At 39.1% G+C, this 17444-nt stretch overlaps 1 protein-coding gene across 1 annotated transcript; it reads right to left on the bottom strand.

Moving 5' to 3' along the window:
* Positions 1-11972: 11972 nt before the first annotated feature.
* LOC146625643 (uncharacterized) lies at positions 11973-14126 on the bottom strand. Its single transcript, XM_085362347.1, has 2 exons — positions 12995-14126; positions 11973-12868 (listed from the first exon to the last, which is right to left on the bottom strand). Exons 1-2 carry the CDS (start codon positions 14124-14126, stop codon positions 11973-11975), a joined length of 2028 nt encoding a protein of 675 aa, XP_085218473.1.
* Between the last annotated feature and the right edge of the window lie 3318 nt (positions 14127-17444).

Raw genomic sequence — 17444 nt, 5'->3', positions numbered from 1 at the left:
ACTATTAGAACAATTATTTGACTAATCAGATTTGTGAATTGCATAATCATTAAATTAAATCAATGGTGGAACATTTTCATAAATGTTCCACAAAGCCCAAGAAAAAAAAAAGAAAACAATACAGAACCCTAAGATATTAACTTGATGAGTTGATTAATCGTTGCTGTCCTACATTAATCACTGCATTTAATAGCAGAGTTGTCAAATTTACATCAAGAGACTGCATCTCATGTAGAGACAGAACAGATATGGACATACCATGTATTCTTTTATCAAGTCCTCAACACATCAGCAAGGTGAATGAGAGGATAATGAGGGAGAGTCTAGATTATTATGAAATGTTTAAAAAGGATGTGCAGTGTAAATGCAAAATGATACCTGTTCAGATTAAATGAAAATGTATGCTTCAGCCATGGAATGGATGGAGCGATCTGTGGTTCTGAAAGCATACAGAAAAAAAAGAATAATGTTACTTCTCTATAAAACACATTACATAGAAAAACCAAGAAATACGTAACATGACATACCAAACAGTCTACAGACCAGCCATTAGCGACTAAGTTTGGCATAGGGTCAATTTTTTGCTGTTAAAATTACAATTTCTTCAGAAAATGCACATTTTTCCGAGCCGCGCCTGAAAGTCAATTGAAGGAATTAGTCTTATGTCATTGATCTTATATGCTGGCGTGTTATTTCTTACGGTGGCCCCTAGAGACAAAGCACGTACAAACTCCAAAACACATGCAAATTCCAAAACACATGCAAACTCCAAAACACTTGCAAACTAAAGAACACACGCAAACTCCAAAACACGTACAAACTAAAAAACACATGCAAATTCCAAAACACATACAAATTCCAAAACACTTGCAAAATCCAAAACACTTGCAAACTAAAAAACACATGCAAATTCCAAAACACGTACAAACTCCAAAACACTTGCAAACTAAAAAACACATGCAAATTCCAAAACACTTGCAAACTAAAAAACACATGCAAATTCCAAAACACGTACAAAATCCAAAACACTTGCAAACTAAAAAACACATGCAAATTCCAAAACACGTACAAACTCCAAAACACGTACAAACTCCAAAACACGTACAAACTCCAAAACACTTGCAAAACCCAAAACACGTACAAACTCCAAAACACTTGCAAAATCCAAAACACGTACAAATTCCAAAACACGTACAAATTCCAAAACACTTGCAAACTCAAAAACACATGCAAATTCCAAAACACAACGGAAGTGCTCCAGGACGCTAGGGGCAGTGTTGAGCTCGATTTGCAAAATAAACGGCAAGTTTGTCTGTATGGGATGGTCTAGTCTCTGTCGCGCTTCCCAGGTTGCCTAGCAACCGTGATACTAACCGCTGGAAACGTGTCATACAACTTGGTTTGACAGAAATGAGGGAGAACATATTTTGTTCATTTGTTTGTTTGTTTCTACATGAGCTTTGTGTGATTTGATAAGTATCTGAGGCTGAGACCACAGGACAGTAAAACGTGATTTTTGGGCTTCATTTCTGTACTGAACAGTCATTTCAAGATTAATTAGTAAATAAGAATTAGCTGATGTTGTTCATGAGACTAAAGTCATATCACTTTGGTAATGTAAATATAATATGGCCAATATTATAGTTATTATATTAATCATTATTAGCTATTACAGCAGTGAACATGAACTCTGTGTCAAATACTGAGCTTCAGTACAGATTCAAGTTGCAGTTATTTATATGTCTTATCACCTTAAATCTTAAGATAAGATAAGATAAGATAGAACTTTATTAATCCCTCGGGTGGGTTCCTCTGGGAAATTCGATTTCCAAAAAAGCACAGCACCGACAGAAGTTACAGAGTTATACACACACACATATATATAAATACAGAGACAATATAAATAAAATATACGAAGGGGATAAATAGAATAAATAGGAATAAAAATAAAAATAAAAATCTTCACTCAAAGACAAGTATCTTTGACAGTGCATATATAGGTGTATCATATATAAGAGACAAATGTTGTTCCTTCATGCTGGCATTACTAAATTTGGCTCATTGCTTACATATATTTATAAAAAGAAAATGTACAAGCTGTGATAACTGTTTCTGATAAAATGAAGAGTAGACTGATATATGAAATATTCCTTTATTGGGTGAGAAAATCAGACCATGTCATAACTGCTTTAAGTCATACAGAATAGATATCAGAGCCTTAAACAGGCTGGCTTCTGCTAAATGGGTCAAACTGGGCAGAAAGTAAACAAACACATAACATCCTTACAGAATATGATGTAACACTATAGATCAACTTAGCTCAGAATATATAAAGCATATAAACAATTACAGCAATATGATGCAACAAACACAGCAGTGCTACTGATCCAAAATACTCAAAGCTTCATAGAACTGAAACAAACATTTGTTTTTAGCTCCATTCTGCTGCTGATACATACTTTAGGTTTCTGAATATTACACTTGTTGCTGCCTTTCATAGTGTGTAACTTGAAGGCCCTGAGTACTTTCTCCCACACTGAAAACACTGGAATGATAAAATTATTTGAACATTACCTAATAAGACTGATTCAGGACAGACAATTAGTTATTTTAAACTTTTCTAGCAGTCCTTCACAAACAGGGAACAGTCTGTCTATTCTCTCCATCTGTCAGCTGCTGCTGGCTCTTCCTCCTCCTCTTCCTCACACACTGTTGAGTTTGTCCTGGTGGATCATCAGGGGTGCAAAGCCTCACAGATGATGTGCAGCAGTGGGTCCCTCAGTCTGTCCTCACTCTGGACACTTGCAGTCGTCACACATGGAAATCAAATGTGTGATAAGCTGCAGGATTCAAACACAAGTGTGACTTATAAACACATGTTCATATTTTTATTACACAATCAGAGAGAAAGAAACAGAGAGAGTGCAGGACAGACAGACAGGTGACAGTCTCAGGTGTATACACTGCTACAAAACAGCACAAAAGAAGGAGGATTTAGTGTTTGTGTTATTACGAAACAAGAGGAGTTCCCAGATGGTACAGTGGACACACATGTGTGACTCCTGTGATTAAAGCATCTTTCTTTCAGCTTAACGAGTGAACCGTCAGCTCGTTCAAACACACGTTAAAGTCCGTTTGGCTCGACACCACCGAACAGAGGCAGCAATATAACACAGCTAACATTAACAGTGCAGTGAATCCTGCTTGTGCTGTGATATTCAGGACTGCAAACCGAGCAGCATCACTGACTTTCAGCTTGTTGTGTTTGTGGATATATGACTGACTTTAATTATCCACAAAATCATCACAATCTCTGTAAGATTAAGGTCGACTATATATATTTTTTTAAAGTAAAGGCTTTAAAACCAAGTTAATTCTGAAAGTACAGACATGACTAATGTCACATAACTTTCCCGACATGTGGCCAACAATAATGGTTTAATGTTCTTCATTAAAAAAATATTTGCGCATAAATAAGTGACATAATATTCAGTACTTACTTCTGAAAGTTTACACTTCCTCCGCTCCGCTTCCACCGTTTTTTTTCGGCAAAATTATCCACACCACCACCGCACTATGAAGTCTGGGATATGTTGGGCCATGAAGGCTACACCGACCCATCCTTAAAATTCAGGGAAATTATGGACGCATTTGAGGGCCGCATTTCGAGCAGCCTTTGAATTGGGAAAGCCTTCTCTTGTCGCTGTGACGTAATCGGCCTTAAAATGCGGCCTTTAAGGCTGCAAACCCCAAATCCGGTCATTGGTAGTGATGGGTCGTTCGCGAACGAAATGGCTCTTAGAGCCGGCTCTTTGACGTGAACGACGCGAGCCGGCTCCTTATCGCGAGCCGTCACGTGGGTTTTTTTTTTTTTCTTTCTCTCAGCCTCTCTCTCGCACTTTTTTTCCGCTTCACTCTGCACGCGAGCCTTGTGCTTTACGCTGGGCAGAGGGGGGAGGGGCGGTAGTTACACTCAGTAGCACAGGAACAGAGCCAGAGAGAGAGAAAGAGAGGCAGGGACAACAACATTAGAAAGGTATAGTAATCATCCACAACTATTTTCGGTTGCAGATGATAAAGGATTGAGAAAGTTTATTCATGCAGGTCCATATGACAGAGAATATGCATGTTCTTTTAGTTTTCATATTATAATTTATATTTAATTGTGTTGTGGTTTGCAGTGTTTTGTGTTCTTTTCACTTTAAATTTGTGAAAGGAAAAAGCTGAAAATTTAAATAGTTAAAACTTGAAATGTGAATAGTTGATTTTTGTATTATATGATTTATTTATTACATTTTATGTGGAGTGAATAAATAAAAGTATATTTACGGTGGCCCCTAGAGACAAAGCACATACAAACTTCAAATCACGTACGAACTCTGAAGCATGTACAAACTCCAAAACACGTAAAAACACGTACAAACTCCAAAACACGTAAAAACTCCAAAACACGTAAAAACACGTACAAACTCCGAAGCACGTAAAAACTCAGAAGCATATAAAAACTCAGAAGCACATAAAAACTCAAAACACGTACAAAAGACAACAGAAGTGCTCCAGGATGCTGGGCGCAGTGTTGAGCCTTTGTTATCTTGTGGCTACACAAACCAGCAAGTACCAATGACCGGATTTGGTGTGTGGTAATAACAGGTAAATGAACTTTTTTTTAAATTATTTGAATATATATATGAGTGCCTGTGTATAAATACACAAACAATACACACATGCTTTCAATTGTGTAATTTAAGTGATCTAGTAGCTCTGCTTTGGAAGTTCAGTTCATGCTAGAAATGTGTTTTGGAGTTTGTACGTGTTTTGTCTCTAGGGGCCACCGCATATATTTATATATAAACATATATAAATAAAACCACTTGTTTTTATGTTAGTAATTCCTTTTGTGCATAATTTTATATTATTGTTAATAATAAATTAATTAAAGCAACAAAACAACCTGAAGAGCCGGTTCGGAGCCGAAAGAGCCGGCTCTTTTTAGTGAGCCGAACCGAAAGAGCCGGAAATCTCATCACTAGTCATTGGTACTTCCTGGCTTGTGTAGTTACTAGGTAACAAAAGCTCAACACTGCCCCTAGCGTCCTGGAGCACTTCCGTTGTGTTTTGGAATTTGCATGTGTTTTTGAGTTTGCAAGTGTTTTGGAATTTGTACGTGTTTTGGATTTTGCAAGTGTTTTGGAATTTGTACGTGTTTTGGATTTTGCAAGTGTTTTGGAATTTGTATGTGTTTTGGAATTTGCATGTGTTTTTTAGTTTGCAAGTGTTTTGGATTTTGCAAGTGTTTTGGAATTTGTACGTGTTTTGGATTTTGCAAGTGTTTTGGAATTTGTACGTGTTTTGGATTTTGCAAGTGTTTTGGAATTTGTACGTGTTTTGGATTTTGCAAGTGTTTTGGAATTTGTACGTGTTTTGGAATTTGCATGTGTTTTGGAGTTTGTACGTGCTTTGTCTCTAGGGGCCACCATAATTTCTGTCTCTAAATCATGCACATTAATAATTATCTTTTGCGCTTGGTGTACACACACATAACACACAGATATTTATATGAAGAGAGACAGAGACAAACGTGTGCGCACAAACACAAGCTTGTGTCTAGAAACCGCGAGCTCACCAGAAAAATTCAAACGAAGCGGAGCACGGAGTTATACTATGAATGTTATGAACTATGAACTTATGCTAGCTAGCTGTATCCACCACCGATGCATCGTGGTAACGCTAGCTAGTTAGTATACTGGTAAAAAACGGCTTTTTGCCTAACTTGCATTCCCGACTGTGATGGTCGGTTTCTGGTAACCAGTTCTAACGTTGTGCAGGATAGCTAGCTAGCTTATAGCTAGCAGCTACAATCATGCAAAAATTAGGGGTGGCTGTCGACCCAGCTTAAATGGGGTTATTTTCTGCAATTTTGGCAATACAAATTATAAAAGCTTTTGTAACACACTTGGCTTTACTTACGTTTATTTTCAGATGAAATTAATCAAAGATGTGACACGATGTTTCCAGCAGCCATGCAGAATAAAAATGGGTCCCGGTCTATTTCTGGTGGGCGTGTTCAAGTGCAAATCACTTTGACTCAAATTAAAGATATTATCTGTTCAACATGAAAAGAAATATATGTTTTGAGAGAAATCAAAAACTTTGCGTTGTGTCCTTTGTACAGATATTTAGTTTCATCCAAATCAAAAGTGGTATTTTAAAATGCAAAAAGAAAGGGTTTCACAATCAAATCAATGATTTTATTCTGTTTTGAATGGCACTTATTAGATTGAATGAATGACTGCATGTTAGACTTTTTTCAGTGTAAAAGTGTAAATTCAGAAGAGGTTTTGGTCTTTTCCTCATTAATGCACATCATAGATAACTATGTAATGTGTCTGTTGCACACGTTGTATTTCAGGAATAACTACAAACGTGTTGTATTACAAACAGCTGTATCAGGTCTTTGCATCCACAATCAGTGAGGATAACAAAACTGGAGACCAAAAAAAAAAAAATCTGGTTCTTGTTTTTAAGACGGTCACCTTTAGTTTCACGCTGAGTGATGCTGGGTTGTTACAGACAAACCTGATTATGTTTCCCACTGGGTTTTATACTTCAGAGGCAACACAGAGTAAAGAGAAGCATTGTTATTTCAGTTTAACTTTAGTCTCAGTTTAGTTTAATTCCCTTGTAAATTTGATAAGAGCCAAATTGAGGAAACAAACTCAGTGTGTGGCCAGAAAATGCCATGGTGGCTTACAAACACATGTCACAACAAAATATGAAGGATAAGACAACACACGTATAACGGAAAGAGACGCCACGACTTTGCCACGGTGCCATGGACGCCCAGGTTTGCAAATACAATAACTTGAAAATGAAGCAATGTTGTATTTTCAAATTGATACCATAGATACATCTAGCACAAGACTCAAAAAAGTTTGAATCTTCGTGACCTTGACCTCAAGGTCTGATGCCAAGTCTTGTCACTGGAGATTGAGGTGATGCAGGATTTTGAAATTTATTCTATATGTGCAGCTACTAAGAGGCTGAAGGATAACACTGATATTTTTATATTTTCATGGAGCTGCTCTCAAAGCTTTGTCATCTCTCCTATAATTTAGTCCTGGTCCTGCATCACAGTGTGTGGTGTGGAATAACACTGTGATAGTGTCAGAAATTTAGCTTGATCATCTGAGTGTAGCTGCTGCTGCTACTAGCCAGCAAACCGAAATGCAGCATGTAGTGATGCACTGACGCAGGCATTTGATTTGGTATTGGACACATTGCACTCATAAAACCTGGTGTCCGTCGCATATGTGTTTGCGCTGCAGGTAATTAAGTCCTGGGTGTTTTATCATTGAGCCAAATTATCATACTGTTACACTCCTGTATCTTCTCCTGAGTGCTGGAGGGGAAAGCAAAACCTGACCATTACCAATTTATCATATAGGCAGGAGACCTTTGGTCAAAGACAATTATTAATCCATCTATAATATTTGGAGGTACAGCTGTGTCCTGGGATATCCTACACTTCCATGCGCAAACATGGATAGCCTGAGGTTAAGAAAGGAGCAAGACGGTGGTCCCATGATAGTGCAGTTTTTGTTATGGCCTGCAGGGGGAGGCAATTTCCAAACAATTTCTTACTGAGTTTAATTTATTACAACACTATGTTTCGGTCACTAATTGTGGTCTTTTTTTTTAGTTATTTAGGTAAAGCGGGCCATGCCTTACAGCATCGTTACCCTGCCTCTAACTTAGGAGTGTGCAGTCAAAATGTGGAAAGTGTTCAGTGTAATAAATATCTCCCTTTTGATTCAAAGCTGAATTTCAAAGCAAACACTGAAGCTGTGTGCAGAAAGGGGCCCCAGCGGCTCTTGTGTTTAAGAAGGCTTTCTTGTTTCCACGTTGATAAAACCATGATGGTTTTATTTCATCATGCTTTTATTGAATCTGTTTTGTCCTTTTTCTTGGTGTTGTGGTTTGGATAGTTATCTGAAAAGAGCAGAAACTCTCTCAGATTGTTAAGTGGTCTAACAGGCTGATTGGAGAACCACAGCTGAATTTTCCTGTGCACCAGACAGTTACAGCGGTCAGCTGGTTTAATTTTTCTTGATGATCCTTTACATAGTGAGAATCGTTTTCTTCCTCCCGGACAAAGGTTTCTGGTCCCAAACTGTAAAACGACAAGGTTTTGTTTTCTGTTGTTTCTTCAATTCACGAGAACAAATAAGAGATAAGATAAGATAAAACTTTATTAATCCCTCGGGTGGGTTCCTCTGGGAAATTCGGTTTCCAAAAGCATAGCACCGACAGAAATTACAGAATATTATACACACACACACACACACACACACACACACACACACATAAATACAGAGACATATATAAATAAAATAAAATATACGAAGGGGATAAATAGAATAAATAGGAATAAAAATAAAAATACAAGTGAATTGCACATTTCAAGTATTGAGGTCTATTGCACTGTTGACTATTAACAAAAGTATTGCACAAAAGGTATTGCACAGTGAAGTGAAGAGGCACTACAGCTTAGTTGTTCCCCCCTCCTTTGTCCTCCTGTTTCCCCTCCCTCTCCCCTCCAGAGAGGAGTTAAACAGTTTGATGGCGTGTGGGACAAAGGAGTTTTTAAGTCTGTTAGTTCTTGTCTTGGGGAGAAGCAACCTGTCACTGAACAGACTCTTCTGGTTGTTAATGGCCGTGTGCAGAGGATGCCCAGCATTGTTCATAATGTCCAGCAGTTTTTTTAGTGTCCTTTTCTCTGCCACTGTCACCAGAGTGTCCAGCTTCATGCCGACCACAGAGCCAGCCTTCCTGATCAGTTTCTCCAGCCTGCATGAGTCCTTCTTTGCTGTGCTGCTCCCCCAGCACACCACAGCATAGAAAAGTACTCCAGCAACCACTGACTGGTAAAACATCCTCAGGAGCTTCCTGCAGATGTTAAAAGACCTCAGCCTCCTGAGGAAGTACAGTCGGCTTTGGGCTTTTTTATACAGGTGCTCTGTGTTGCATGACCAGTCCAGTTTATCGTCCACCCACAGCCCGAGGTACTTGTACTTGTTGACCACCTCCACCTCCTCCCCCTCTATCTGAACCGGCAGTGGACCTTCTCTGGACCTCCCGAAGTCCACAACCAGTTCCTTAGTCTTTGAGGTGTTGAGTTGCAGGTGGTTTGTGTGACTCCATGCGACAAAGTTCCTCACCAGACTTCTGTACTCCTCTTCCTGATCATCCCAGATACACCCCATGATGGCCGTGTCATCTGCAAACTTCTGAATGTGGCATAATTCAGAGATGTAGCAGAAGTCAGAGGTGTACAGGGTGAAGAGAAGAGGGGACAGCACAGTTCCCTGTGGTGCTCCTGTGCTGCTGACCACAGTGTCAGACGTGCTGTCCTGATCTAAATCTACCTACAGTTACAAATAAAATACCTGAAGTTTGATTTGTGGTGGAGCTGTAATCTGCAAATACAGTCTGTATCTCCATCTGTTCGTTTATGTTTGAGGCTGTTCATTGGTTTCCTTATCTCACATATACGAAGGTTTATAAAACTGTCTTAATGTATAATGAGTGCCTTGCAAAATGTGCTTACACCTCTGGTGCGGTGGTTATGTAGTCTCTAGTATAATATGTACATGCACTGTTTCATTTTACAGTATACTGTAATGATCGTCCTTCCAGGAAATTTGAACCATCAGACACTTAATACCCTTTGAATTTTTTTCTGCGCCAGTTTGAAAGTTTGAACATTTCCAGTTTAGAAATATCTCTGTTTATAGAAGGAAAACTAAACTAAAATCAGGCTTTATTTGACAAGCATATGCTGGCATCCATGAAAGAGTGAAATTTAGATGCAGACACTCTCCCATGATGCCAGTGGTTTTACTTGGAACCCCTGTTGGTAATGACACATGCGGTTTTTCAAACCTTAGCTCATGATTAATAGTAGGTAGGTCAGCTACCACGTCCATAGAGAACAACCTCCACTAGGGTTTAAATAGCTGGGACTCTCCACCTTTTTGTTTTTCAAGCTGAACAAACCTCTTGGATGAGAAGTGAAATGTTTTAAAGGAGTCCAGCTGCCTCTCTTAAGACGACCATGACCTGATTGACTAGGAACCTACACAGATATGGAGTCAGCATGTCTTGTAGATTTCAAACGACATGCAGATAATATAGAGACTGTATCCAGTCTTTGTTTATCTTGGGTCTGTGTTTGAGTCCTTCCTGGCAGATAGAACAGTTCATTTTACCTGAGATTTACCGCTTAAAGCACATATGATAAAACACTAAATGGATCTAGGCAATCAAGATTTGAGACTTGCAACATAAGAAAATGTAATTTTTCAGAAGCTGACCACGCTGCAGCTGTCAGCCAGCAACCAGGACAGCAAGCCGGGCGAGCTCATCTACCGCGTCACCAAACAGACGAGCCTGGGACACCTCGAGCATGCTGCCAGTCTAGGTAGACCAGACCTATATGTCAGTGTTTTTAGAAAGGACGGAAAAGTAAAGATGAACGCCAAACTAAACCAAACCAAACTTTTCCCACCGCTTGGTGAGTAGTTGGCATCCTACATGCAAACTGCAGATGACTATGGCAATCTGATTGCAACCAAAGCAATCACAATTATGTTTTTGGTGCAGCAGACCCTGATTTCACCTGGCAACCACCACAAACCAGTGGCTTTACCCCCCAAAGTTGCCAGGGGTGTGCAGCGCTGTGGTCGATTAATCACCTCTCCGGTTTGAGCCTGTTCTAAAGTGCCTGTTGGTGTGATGGAAGTATTTAAAAAAGTGACAGCAGGGTGTGGAGACGGGAGCTGAGCCGAGGAAGCCTTCATGCATCAAATACCAAGAGTGTCAGGGGAACACCGGGGAGGACGACAACAAAACTGAAACAGGGAGCTAAGAACTTAATCACAAAAACCCGACTTCACTACCGTATGTTTTCAATGTTTTTCTCACTTTTTACAGAATCAAAGTCAAAGTAATGTCAGTACTTCCAAGCTTTAAACCCTGCATGGTCGTACTCTCTCCTGCACTCCATATTATCCTTTGTTGATCTACACACGTCTGTTGCTGCCACGGACGTCGCATGCTCGTACGTCATTGTCATGAGACACTCTCGCGAAGAAAATGACGAGGATTAGTTACGCAGTAATGTAGCCTGCTTACGGGAAAGTAACAGTAATCTAATTACTGTACCTTTTTTGCAATAGTAATCCCTTACTTTACTCGTTACTTGAAAAAAGTAATCAGACTATGCGGTGTTGCCCATCTCTGGTCCAAATACAGAAAGTATCATAGAAAGATTTAAGGTATCGTGCCACATTTGACCTCTGACCTCTTGTTCATGGTTAATAAATTAAGAGTCAAAGGGAAAGACAAATTTGAAACTTTGTTACTTACTACCGTTGTTTGGAATAGATAGGAATATAGGGAATTCTATATTTTTATTTAAAGACAGGACTCACATGTTTTCATTTCTAGTCTTTAAAACCTGTCTCTACCCATCTAGTATTAATTCCTTCTGGTATACAAGTATGTATATTATGCACACACACAAACACACATGCTGCTATTACCCATTTCTTGTTTTTATACCTAAGATGAATTATTGTTGAATGAAGACATTTTTCAAACACATGTAAAATGAGGCCAATTGTGTTTATTGGGTAAAGGAAAAGGTAGAAGGGGGAAAAGGGGGGATAGAAAGAAGGAAAGAGAGAGGAGAGAAAACCCCAACAATCCCCTCTGAGCAAGCACCAGGCGACAGTGGATAGGAAAAACTCCTTTTAAAGTGAAAGAAACCTAAAGGAGAAACCTATGGCAGAACCAGGCTCAGGAGGGGGCAGTCAACTGCCGGGACTGGTCGGGGGGTGAGGGTGAAAAAAGAAAAAGGAGGGAGGGGAAGGGGGAAAATGAAGATGGAATAGAGGTGGAGGAAGACGAGCTTACATCAGGTGAGAAGCAGCAGTGTCCCTCCTCCAGAACCAGTGGAAACGTTTTCTCTTCTTTTTTAGATATTCTTCCACCAGCACTTTTTTCTCAATGATGAGGGTTTTCAGCTCATCCATTGTTTCTGTGTTTTCTTTCTCAAGTTTGTTGCATCTTTTCACCATGTCTTCTAATTGTTCTTGTTTTTCTTTAAGATGGTCTTTCAGTTCTTTAACTGTTGCCTCCTCTATTTGCTTTGCCTTGTGCACATCTGTGTGCATGTCTTCCAGCTGCTGGTTTCTCTTCTGGATATCTTGAAGTCTACACTGCAGGTCTTTATGTGTTTTCTGTTGTTCTTGCTTTTGTGCCTGGATTTCAGTGTTTTTGTGCTTCAAGGTCTTAGAAAGTTCTTCAAGTTCTGTATTTTTTCTCAGCATTGCATTGATGCTACTCTGCATCGCTGAGCATTGATTTGCCAGTTTTTTCTTTTCTCCTTCCAGTACAGTTGTTTTGTACTTTGTTTCATTATACAGTTCTTGGAGTTCTTCATTTTTCCTCTGAAGAATAAGTTTTTCTTCTTCCAGTTGTATTTTCTGTTGGTCTTTTTCTTGAAGCAGCTGGTTATTTCCGTGCACTTTTTTATCGAGCCTGATTTGGAGCAATCTGTGTTTTTCCTCCATCTCGTCAACATTGGAGCCCATTTGTTTCAGTTTAATTTCCATTTGCTTCTTGTTTTGAAGCAACTGTTGATTTTTGTGCAGAGTTTTGTCATGTTTCACCTGCAGAGCTTTGTATTTTTCCTCCATGGCTTGGAGTTTGCTCTGCAGGTCGCTCTGCTCTACGGGCTCTTGTTTTTTGTCTTGGAGGATCTCCTTATTTCTCTCCAGAGCTTCATCAAGCATAACTTGCAAGCCTTCATTTTGTGTCTTGATGTTCTTCATCTTGCAATACATTTCTTCCTTTTGTATTTTCTGTTGGTCTTTCTCGTGAACCAACTCTTTATTTCTTTCCAGAGCTTCATCAAACATAACTTGCAAGCCTTCATTCTGTGTCTTGATGTTCTTCATCTTGCAATCCATTTCTTCCTTTTGTATTTTCTGTTGGTCTTTCTCGTGAACCAACTCTTTATTTCTTTCCAGAGCTTCATCAAACATAACTTGCAAGCCTTCATTTTGTTTCTCGATGTTCCTCAGCTTGCAATACATTTCTTCCTGATGTATTTGCTGTTGGTCTTTCTCATGAAGCATCTCTTTATTTTTGAGCTGTGTTTCCTCAAGAGTCATTTGCAGCATTTTCAGTTCTTCCTCCAAGACTTCAAGCTTGGAGTCCGTTTCTTTCTCGAGCATTTCTTGTTGCTCTCTCTCTTGAATGAACTCTTTATTTCTGTGCACTGTTTTCTCGAGCCTGATTTGGAGCAATCTGTGTTTTTCCTCCATCTCCTCAACATTGGAGTCCATTTGTTTCAGTTTAATTTCCATTTGCTTCTTGTCTTGAAGCAACTGTTGATTTTTGTGCAGAGTTTTATCATGTTTCACATGCAGAGCTTTGTATTTTTCCTCCATGGCTTGGAGTTTGCGCTGCATGTCTCTCTGCTGTGTGGACTGTTGTTTCTCTTCTTGGTGGATTTCTTTCAGTTTTTCCAGAGCTTCGTCAAGCTTCTCTTGGAGCTCCTGATTCTTCTTGAGCATGTTTTCCTGTTTTATGCTCTCTTTTTTCTCCTTTTGGAGCAGATCTTTATTTTTTTCCAGAGCTTCGTCAAGCTTCTCTTGGAGCTCCTGATTCTTCTTGAGCATTTTATCCCCTTTAATGTTCTGTTTTGTCTCATTTTGGAGCAGGTCTTTAATTTTTTCCAGAGCTCCATCAAGCTTTTCTTGGAGCTCCTGATTCTTCTCGTCTTGGAGAGCCCATTGTTTCTCCTCAATAATACCCTGTTTTTCTTCAAGCTGGTAGGATAATTCTTCTAATTCAGTGCTCTTTCTCTCATTTTCTTCCATCAGGATCTTAATCTTTTCTCTGTTCATGAGATTTTCTTTCTCCATTTCTTCCAGTCGCTTTTCCTCTAACTCTACCTGTTCATCCCAAGGAAGAGAGCTGATATAAGGGTCTAGGGACTCATACCATGGAATAGAGCTGGGGTCAACTTCTTGTCTTTCTTGCTGTTTCTGAGACATGTTGGAGTCTGTATACCGTGAGTACGGAAAGGATCCAAATGTTTGAAAATGCTTTACTGGTGAACGTTTGAATGCTGCTAACACAAGTGCTGCAAATAACGGACTGAAAGTTCTACATCCTCACCCCTACTTAAGAATTCATGAGGATCAAAGCTTCAAAGGATCAATGCTTTAGAAGCCTGTGACATCAGAATTCCATAGGCCAATGAGGTTGTCACATGACATTTTTGAATGAGGTCATAGTTTTGTATGAATTTTTTAAAATAACATCAACATTCCGTGAGCCAATGAGGTTCTTACATGACTTTTGAATGAGGATAATTTTTTTACTTGGAAAATTACCAATAAAGTTTCAATCCCTGTTATTTTTGTAAAAAGAAAATAAGTATTATTGCAATAACATACAAAGTGAATAAAGAAAGTAAGTAAAAGTACAGTTTTATTTATACAGCACCTTTCAAGACAAATTCATTTTGTTTGCATTGTATTGGTAACTCGTTGAAGTGTTACTGGGTATCATAACCAGACAGTTTGCACATACAGTGAGTGAAAGCATTGGGTGGACTGAATCAGGGTAAATTAAATTGATAGAACTGAGTGGAGTTCTATCAATTGTATTGATCAGAGAGTTAGAACAACAACTAAAAGAAACTTTGATTAATCTGAAAGGAACTAATATAGGTTAACTGGTAGCTGATACAAATCAGGATTTAAAACCTGTTTGACCCCTTGTTTTATTCAATATTGCAATTTATATGATAACTGTTCCATGTGAAAATGTTGGGAAATGAAATATCACAGCTGGAACTCAATAAAAGTGTAAATTCAGAAGAAGTTTTGGTCTTTTCCTCATTAATGCACATCATAGATAACTATGTAATGTGTCTGTTGCACACGTTGTATTTCAGGAATAACTACAAACGTGTTGTATTACAAACAGCTGTATCAGGTCTTTGCATCCACAATCAGTGAGGATAACAAAACTGGAGACCAAAAAAAAAAAAATCTGGTTCTTGTTTTTAAGACGGTCACCTTTAGTTTCACGCTGAGTGATGCTGGGTTGTTACAGACAAACCTGATTATGTTTCCCACTGGGTTTTATACTTCAGAGGCAACACAGAGTAAAGAGAAGCATTGTTATTTCAGTTTAACTTTAGTCTCAGTTTAGTTTAATTCCCTTGTAAATTTGATAAGAGCCAAATTGAGGAAACAAACTCAGTGTGTGGCCAGAAAATGCCATGGTGGCTTACAAACACATGTCACAACAAAATATGAAGGCTAAGACAACACACGTATAACGGAAAGAGACGCCACGACTTTGCCACGGTGCCATGGACGCCCAGGTTTGCAAATACAATAACTTGAAAATGAAGCAATGTTGTATTTTCAAATTGATACCATAGATACATCTAGCACAAGACTCAAAAAAGTTTGAATCTTCGTGACCTTGACCTCAAGGTCTGATGCCAAGTCTTGTCACTGGAGATTGAGGTGATGCAGGATTTTGAAATTTATTCTATATGTGCAGCTACTAAGAGGCTGAAGGATAACACTGATATTTTTATATTTTCATGGAGCTGCTCTCAAAGCTTTGTCATCTCTCCTATAATTTAGTCCTGGTCCTGCATCACAGTGTGTGGTGTGGAATAACACTGTGATAGTGTCAGAAATTTAGCTTGATCATCTGAGTGTAGCTGCTGCTGCTACTAGCCAGCAAACCGAAATGCAGCATGTAGTGATGCACTGACGCAGGCATTTGATTTGGTATTGGACACATTGCACTCATAAAACCTGGTGTCCGTCGCATATGTGTTTGCGCTGCAGGTAATTAAGTCCTGGGTGTTTTATCATTGAGCCAAATTATCATACTGTTACACTCCTGTATCTTCTCCTGAGTGCTGGAGGGGAAAGCAAAACCTGACCATTACCAATTTATCATATAGGCAGGAGACCTTTGGTCAAAGACAATTATTAATCCATCTGAACTCATTAATATTTGGAGGTACAGCTGTGTCCTGGGATATCCTACACTTCCATGCGCAAACATGGATAGCCTGAGGTTAAGAAAGGAGCAAGACGGTGGTCCCATGATAGTGCAGTTTTTGTTATGGCCTGCAGGGGGAGGCAATTTCCAAACAATTTCTTACTGAGTTTAATTTATTACAACACTATGTTTCGGTCACTAATTGTGGTCTTTTTTTTAGTTATTTAGGTAAAGCGGGCCATGCCTTACAGCATCGTTACCCTGCCTCTAACTTAGGAGTGTGCAGTCAAAATGTGGAAAGTGTTCAGTGTAATAAATATCTCCCTTTTGATTCAAAGCTGAATTTCAAAGCAAACACTGAAGCTGTGTGCAGAAAGGGGCCCCAGCGGCTCTTGTGTTTAAGAAGGCTTTCTTGTTTCCACGTTGATAAAACCATGATGGTTTTATTTCATCATGCTTTTATTGAATCTGTTTTGTCCTTTTTCTTGGTGTTGTGGTTTGGATAGTTATCTGAAAAGAGCAGAAACTCTCTCAGATTGTTAAGTGGTCTAACAGGCTGATTGGAGAACCACAGCTGAATTTTCCTGTGCACCAGACAGTTACAGCGGTCAGCTGGTTTAATTTTTCTTGATGATCCTTTACATAGTGAGAATCGTTTTCTTCCTCCCGGACAAAGGTTTCTGGTCCCAAACTGTAAAACGACAAGGTTTTGTTTTCTGTTGTTTCTTCAATTCACGAGAACAAATAAGAGATAAGATAAGATAAAACTTTATTAATCCCTCGGGTGGGTTCCTCTGGGAAATTCGGTTTCCAAAAGCATAGCACCGACAGAAATTACAGAATATTATACACACACACACACACACACACACACACACACACACACACACACATATAAATACAGAGACATATATAAATAAAATAAAATATACGAAGGGGATAAATAGAATAAATAGGAATAAAAATAAAAATACAAGTGAATTGCACATTTCAAGTATTGAGGTCTATTGCACTGTTGACTATTAACAAAAGTATTGCACAAAAGGTATTGCACAGTGAAGTGAAGAGGCACTACAGCTTAGTTGTTCCCCCCTCCTTTGTCCTCCTGTTTCCCCTCCCTCTCCCCTCCAGAGAGGAGTTAAACAGTTTGATGGCGTGTGGGACAAAGGAGTTTTTAAGTCTGTTAGTTCTTGTCTTGGGGAGAAGCAACCTGTCACTGAACAGACTCTTCTGGTTGTTAATGGCCGTGTGCAGAGGATGCCCAGCATTGTTCATAATGTCCAGCAGTTTTTTTAGTGTGCTTTTCTCTGCCACTGTCACCAGAGTGTCCAGCT

The sequence above is a fragment of the Diplotaxodon limnothrissa genome, linkage group LG9, assembly GCF_057381915.1.
Source record: "Diplotaxodon limnothrissa isolate DT_005_m linkage group LG9, D_limnothrissa_male_GT1.1, whole genome shotgun sequence".
NCBI lineage: Eukaryota > Metazoa > Chordata > Actinopteri > Cichliformes > Cichlidae > Diplotaxodon > Diplotaxodon limnothrissa.
This window is presented reverse-complemented; position numbering and strand designations above follow the sequence as displayed.

Bases quoted from the DNA above. Each gene is read 5' to 3' on its own strand.
- LOC146625643 (XM_085362347.1), bottom strand. From the start codon at position 14,126: ATGTCTCAGAAACAGCAAGAAAGACAAGAAGTTGACCCCAGCTCTATT. The intron at 12,869-12,994 runs GCTTGCAAGTTA...CACAAAATGAAG, and splicing joins CATCAAGACACAGAATGAAG to GCTTGCAAGTTATGCTTGAT.